We start from the raw sequence: 7,650 nt of genomic DNA, 5'->3' as shown, positions 1-7,650 counted from the left end.
TCATTTTCGAAAGACAACCTGAGCCTAAGTTGGCCCATTTGGTAGGCCAAAATTGCCTGTCTCACAGGCTTGTAAGCTGCCTGCAACAGGTAGGCAGCTACTTGCTTTGCAGACAATTAAAAAAATTGAATAGCCTCTATTCGACTCAACTTGATAAAGTCTGAGCTTTGAAGTTCTAGCCAAGTTTCGATATTTTGATTGAACTTTGGCTCAGTTCGATTTGATTCAAAAAAGTCTGAGCTATTCGGCTAGTGAATCCGACTCATTTACATCTTTGAGTACAACGAATCAAGATTAAGCATGTTCAAGGTGACTCGTCTACATCCCTATGTACAACCAATCAGGATTAGGCATTAATCGAACCGTTGGACTAGGAAAACATCAAACACAATGCGGTTAAATACCAGAGTCAACTCAACCGAGTCTGTCTATCAACTCATTTCACTGTATCAAGTAACCACTCTCAACTCAGTCGCTGATTCAGTCCCCAATTTCAAAAACCCTAAAGTCATCCAAAGATCGATTGAATAAAATTTAATGGAAGAATACCCGGAGGAGCTTCGCACACCGCCAGTAGCTTTAGCATGTTTGGTGGGTTGTCCAGATGTCCACGCACTAATCACAGGGAACCTGCACTCTCTGCAGCCTCCCATAAATACAATTGCATTGCCCGATTTCTCCAAGATCTCAGTGATTTCCAAGGCTGCGAAAGAGAATCCGGCTGCGGGTTCTGTCAAGCCCGTCGGTGGAATTGTGAAAAGGGATTGGCTTTCAAAGCATCGGACACGGGTTCCGGCTGTTGTTGCAGCTCTTTTTAGCTCCGATCATGTCTCCGGTGATCCCGCTCAGTGGCTTCAGGTCTGCAACAATCTCGAAAACATTAAGTACGTGCCCCTTGTACTCTCTTTTAGTACATATATCACTGCAATTGTTTGTATTTAGTGTATATTGACACATATACATAGTAATGGATTGTGCTTATATAAATTCTTTTCTGGCAGGGCGACAATACTGGGGAGAAACATCAAATTGTTGGTGGTGGTGGTTACACAATCAGGTTCCAAATGTGGGTTCTTACTTCCTTTCTCAGTTAGTGCTGGTCACATGTCGTGCATACATGTGTGAAATAGAATATTGAAGTTCATTAGAACTTGAGGTGTTTGATGAGCTCTGACTGTGATCAAGTTATTCTTTGACTAGTTGTTTTACCGAGGCATACACCAAATTTTACATAATTTTGTGTTTAGCTTGTTGTATTCATCTGATTGAGCCAAATCTTTTGAAGTGGCTTTCATGTATGGTTGTATTGAATCTTGGATTTGATTTATGATTATGACATAATATACATTGATAGTTGAAAATTATAGAGGTATGTCAAGATCTTCTTTAGAGGGTGATTGGTGAGGATTAAAATTAGATTTTTTAGTACATTGTGATAGAAGTTTTGAAATATGTGGTTGAAAAGTTTTGGGATCCATGAAAGATGTGGTTAATATTGATTGTTTGACTTTGACTTGAATTAAAATCAAATTTTAATCCAAACCAAACAGGCTCTTAATTTGATTTTTTTGGGTTATATTTTTGTGTATTTGAACTAACTCTAAGATTTGAAATATAACCTAAGTTGATCAGGATTTAAAGTAGAGCATTTCTTCCTCTTTATTCACATTTCACCATTCTAATAGTAGCTTGTTTTGTCATTAGGAAGGGGATTTATATTACATACTTGTTATACATGCGTGGAACTTAATGAAGTCAGTTATGAGGATATCAAATCAAATCATAACAAATCGATGAGTAGAAAGATAGGGGACATGCTTTGAGAAAATGACTAAAAACTATCTTTTAAAGGTTTGAATAATTTTTTTTCTTCATTTATGAATTATGCACGTGCATCATAAATAGGAAACAAATCTGTTTTCATCAATTCATGCATGTCAAATTTCACTCTGACAGAGCACCAAAGGTAAATTCTCTATATTTGGCATTTTCATATTTAATTTTCGATAAATGCTCTTTCAAAATGGGGGCTGATGGATATGTTTTCATTTTTCCAACATGTGCGCTACCATGTTACCTGCACTGGGGGAAAAAAAATCCAGGATAGTTATATGCGCACAATCATGTCATCAACATCTATATGAAAAAAATTTCCCTCTTTCGCCCTTCACTCACCGTGTGCTTGAGTTGGTTTCTTTCTTCTTTTTTCTTTTCCTTCTCTATCTTTCTTTAGTACATGAGATCTATATTGTGACAATGTAGTAGGTCATTATGACTTTGCAGTAGGTCACTTAACCAAACTTTTTGGCTCAGATGACACTAATGAAGATCGCATGATATCCTTGAGGAAACATGCAGAGGTAGATTTGAAAAATCTTATCATCTTTGTACCAGATGATCCATTGGAGCTTAAACAATCTCTTAACAGGTATAGTACTTTGATAACGTTCTTATTAGATTTTCTTGCTTTGACTTTTTATATATTGCAATAATGGCTCTGTTTTCTTGGAAGAAATGGAGGGTAATTAAAAATTATACAGTAAAAAGGTATCAGTTTGTTTCCCTTTATCCTGTTTTAGTAAATATGGTTAAATCTCTCTATAAATTGTTATTTATACTGTTATGGAAATATAATCCTCCTTTCTTTTAATGTTTTATTGTGAACTCCTTGTTTTTAAAGTTAAAACATATGAATACTACGTAGCTACCCTGTTGCAGGCTAGGAACTGCATGTGCTGAGCTTGCAAATGCATATTACAGAGATGAAGGGCGAAGAGTTAAAGCATGTCTTGAAAGAAAAAACGTTGGCTCAATAGAGTTACATATACGTTACTGTTTCAAAGTAAGGGCTATCTTTCATTGGGATGTAGTTCTTCATATTGCTTGCCTTCAGGTTGCATTTATGAGTTAACTAAGACAATTTGATGTGAAATTTTTGTTGAATGCATAACGATACATTCACTGGTTTGATCTTTTCAAAATTAGTAGATTGGTGTTCTGCGATACACACTTTGGAATGCCACTGCCTGTGTTGTGTTTCTGTGTTCTTTACAATTTATTATGTCCAAGTGAAAAATTTAGATTAAAAATAAACTAAACTGACAATCCTTTTGTATTAAGTAGTTGCATCATTACTTGTCAATTGGTTTCTCCCAGGAGATATGTAAAATCAATTACTACGTCCGAGTTTCAACAATGGGTTTTTTTGGGGCATGGAATCTGAAATCTGATAAATTGTGAGTAGGTAACTTATTTAATTCTGTATTGTAAATTTTTATGTTTTTTTGAGAAATAAATAAATGATAAATTTTTTGAATCAGATCATGTATGAGAATATAGTTCCACATATAGAGCTATGGATGCCAATTCCTAGCTTAGAGGATTCAACTGAAGTAAGGAGGAAAGAGTACATGGAATGTGATCCATTCTGAATGAGCATCAAATAATTGAAATAGTAGCAACTAAAGTATATATCCCCCATTCCAACAATATATATTTATATATATAAAAAGAAAAGAAAAGAAAAGAAAAGAAAAGAAAAGAATATCATCATCAAATGGATTGAGCTATATTTTGTTGACTAACCAAGGGAGGTTGTAAAAATCACAATTTATTTATTTATTTTTATTATTTTTATTTTGTATAATGAAATAACAAATATTTCAAAAGGATTCTTCTATCCTTTTCCCTTGACTTCCTTATAACAAAAAAGAAAGAAATGCCCACCTTTTTATTTGGCTGCATTTGTCAATTTTTATTTTACTAATGCAGAGAGGGAATTGTTTCTTGATTAAATCTATCATCTAACAACTTTTGTCTCACTTGTTGAAGTAGATTAGTTGAACTCCTGGAACATTGGTGATTGGGCTGAATGCTTATAAAGCTCAACCAATTGATTCTGCAAACATACCTAATGAAATAAAAGTTTGGTCTAAAAATTGGACAGCATCATGATTCTGGGGTCCTGTAAGCAATTTGACTGGTTTTCTAAACTAATTTGTTTTGATCTGAATCATTTGCAATGCTACGGCCATGCCTTGAACTTTTTGGATTGCCTCTTGGGGGGGAAAAAAAAACCTCTGCTATATAGACAACTATAAAGGTGTTATTACTTTAATAGGTATAATTAAGATGGATCATTGTATTTCACAATCTTTGAGTGGTTATTCAATTCTTGAAAAATGTTGCCTGTGAATGAAATTTGTTGGTTGTTCAGTTCTTTTACATTATCGAAGTATTGGAAGGAATATTTTGTCATCCATTTTCTACTTTCATTATTAACTCTCTTCACTTGTAAGTCTGATTCTGAACCTATCAACTTCTAGGTTGCTGTATATGCAGAGTTTCGCAGAGATTGGCTTGAAGCTCTGAAGATGTACGAGGAGGCCTATCATGCTTTGCGAGAGGTATTTGATAGGAACCTGAAATGATCTCACTTCGCCAAGCAAACTTAAAAGTAATTAATGGCTGAAACAGAATTCTGAAATTCCATTACTGAAACTTGATTACAAAAGGAACAAATCTGCTATAAGAGGAGCAGATTCATAATGCAAAAGACAACAGAAAATGACAAGGATATATGGATCTTCGAGAGGTCCATTACTCTCCCAATTGACCACCAAAATTCTGCCTGCATTCCCATAGCCCCATCCCCCTATTTATAAGTGATTTTTGAATGATAACTGTACCCTTGCTGCACCTGCCTTCTTTCCCTTGGTTAATTGCTTTATTTATCTTGTTAGTTTATTACGTGAGTTGGGGATCTATTACTCGCCCCCCGAAATTCACCTTATCCTCAAGGTGAAAATTCGGACCAATTAAAAAAATCTCGTGCCTCCAAACTGTAACCTTTACCACGTCAGTCATGATCTGAGTAGAGAGGTTATTTTATCTTGCAAAATATGGCGGACCTATTAATTACTAGCATACTGTCCATGAAAACCCCATATCCGGTCGCACCCCCTCACCCGTTTTCCCAAAATTGAAACCGTCCAATTGAAATACAATGGTGGATGGTACCACTACCAATCAGCTCTACGACCCCATTTTCTTTTACAACTATCGAATTAATTAACAATCTCAACGTCTCACCATACTTCCCACCATTGTTGGCGTTAAAATTCCTCCCCCTTTGTTGCCATTTTTTTCGTCAAACTCATTATCCCTGTTATTCCAGGCTAATTTTCTTGTCTCGTCTAATATCATGAGTGAAATTTGATGGGGGCTAATTATTTCCCTCTCCAAACAATCACTCAACAAATTGCCAATAACCACCACCACTTCGTGACTTCTAATATGACCCACGAGTTCTGTAGACTGCAATCCAACTTCAGTTCCCTTTTGAAATCTGGGTTATTGGCTTTTTCGATGGCCAGCGGTCTGGAACCAGTCGCCCCAGTCGCTTGTGTACCATTATGGAGGAAGTTTGGTGAAAGTGATATCGTATAAGATCTTTGCGAAGGAATGAAATGGCCTGGAACCAGTCGGTCTGGAACCAGTCGCCCCAGTCGCTTGTGTACCATTATGGAGGAAGTTTGGTGAAAGTGATATCGTATAAGATCTTTGCGAAGGAATGAAATGGCCTGGAGTCTGCTTATGGGCCATTTGATTTGAAGGGAAGCGTTGGGCATGTTTCATGAACTCAGTGATGTTCTCCACCCTTGGGTTTGCTCCCTAATAAGGCCCAATCCCTGAGGTTGAATATGGCCCAATTTCCTGTCACAGTCCAACTCTAAGAAGTCCATTATTTTTCCATTGCTCCTCCTGATTCGGCCAATTCACAGAGATCCATTCCACGACCTGCTCCGATTCCTTCTTCTCCTCCGACGATGGTGATGGTAGGATTTGATTGATCTCCAGTCTTCGGTGGTTACCTCATGTCGATCCCGACTGCCTATATTTACCCAGATCTCATTAGATTGAGGTGGCAATTCAGATGCGTGGGGGGCTTCTAGTGAAGTAGCAACCCATCCACTCCCCTTCCGTTCACGTTCCTCTTCTGGTGCCGGCAGTTCTTTCTCTGGCTTTCCGTTCTCTCTCTTCCAGTTCAACCCATCATACTGCTTCCAGGATGAAATCTTACCATCGGAGGTCTGTTTAACGTGGAATCGATCCAACAGCAATGCCTTCAATTTTTCCCAGGTTTGTATCGGACATCAATAATCTATCTCTTGAAACCATGCCCAAGCCTCTCCAAGGAAGTAAGCGACTGCGGCTTCTACCTTCTCCCTCTCCGGTAAGTTTCGATTCATGTTTATGCATTGTTCTGCCTCAAACAGCCACGAATCTAAATTATCCCTATAGAATATCTGTGTGTTGAGTCGGCCATATGAATCCAACCCTAAATCAACGGCTCGACCTTCTTGCTGTTGCATCACCATCTTCTCCGAGTTACTCCTAATCAAGCTCAAACTCTCTTTTGATTCTCTGTTGCTGAAAATAGTTTCCCTTAGTCTGAGAATCGACCCCTCTAATACCAATTTGATAGGAACCTGAAATGATCTCACTTCGCCAAGCTAACTTAAAAGTAATTAATGGCTGAAACAGAATTCTGAAATTCCATTACTGAATCTGCTATAAGAGGAACAGATTCATAATGCAAAAGATAACAGAAAATGACAAGGATATATGGACGTTCGAGAGGTCCATTACTCTCCCAATTGACCACCAAAATTTTGCCTGCATTCCCATAGCCCCATCCCCCTATTTATAAGTGATTTTTCCCTCTCAATACTCCTAACAGAATGATAATGGTACCCTTGCTGCACGTGCCTTCTTTCCCTTGGTTAATTCCTTTATTGCTCTTGTTAGTTTATTATGTGAGTTGGGGATCTATCAGTATTCTCTATTTATGTAAAAAATAAATGCTCTTAATCTAGAATGGCTTGATACTTTAATGACCCTTTTCGATTCTCTCATGGTGGTTCTATTTACGAAGTGGACCAAAAGTCCCAGGCTTCTTGAGGCTTGAGTGAAAGGCGCAAAATGTAAGGCATTATTCAAGTATTGAGCATATATTATAGAAATAAATTATCTTCAAATATGTATAACCGTTCAGAAAATTTAAATATTGCAGTTCCTTTAGTATAAGCAAGCATTGCTTAATTTTCCGTTGAGCCCGGAAAAATCAGTCTTGAAGTGAATATTTTTATGTGTTCCATCAATTAGTTCAATGTCAACTGCTAAAGAGGCAATGGTAGATAATAACAACAAAAAGAAACTAAAGTTTATTTCTAATTAAATTGGTTCCTTTTCTACCTAAACCTTGATTTTTATTTTAGTTTGTCTCGTGGTATCAAATGTTTCAGTCAATACCACCTCACAAACTAAAAGTATAAGTTAAAGATTAAATGGGAAGTGACCAGACTGGCCAAAAATTTGGGATAGCATTTTTCTGGTATACTATTTTACTTTTGCTCTTTACTTAAGGAACTATATGATAGGAATAGATGAAAGAACTGATGAATTTTATAACTGAAAGTAATACAGAAAATGAGAAATGCACCACACGGATGACCACTCTTTTCTCACTAGATGTATTCTACCCATTTCCCCCCCGCTCATTTATTTATAGCGTTTCCCGTAACTAACTTTAACAAAAATAGCTAACAACCCTTAACAGAATCTGTAAATAACTAAGGCCCCGCTTCA

General features: G+C 36.9%; 1 protein-coding gene across 1 annotated transcript; it reads left to right on the top strand.

Moving 5' to 3' along the window:
* The first annotated feature begins 422 nt into the window (after positions 1-422).
* On the top strand, positions 423-4,636 carry LOC111379300. Its single transcript, XM_023002660.1, has 5 exons — positions 423-884; positions 1,002-1,066; positions 2,314-2,428; positions 2,719-2,842; positions 4,326-4,636. The coding sequence occupies exons 1-5, from the start codon at positions 538-540 to the stop codon at positions 4,428-4,430; spliced, it is 756 nt and encodes a 251-aa protein (XP_022858428.1). The 5' UTR covers positions 423-537; the 3' UTR covers positions 4,431-4,636.
* The last annotated feature ends 3,014 nt before the right edge of the window (positions 4,637-7,650 follow it).

The sequence above is a fragment of the Olea europaea genome, unplaced genomic scaffold, assembly GCF_002742605.1.
Source record: "Olea europaea var. sylvestris unplaced genomic scaffold, O_europaea_v1 scaffold1967, whole genome shotgun sequence".
Taxonomy (NCBI): Eukaryota; Viridiplantae; Streptophyta; class Magnoliopsida; order Lamiales; family Oleaceae; genus Olea; species Olea europaea.
This window is presented reverse-complemented; position numbering and strand designations above follow the sequence as displayed.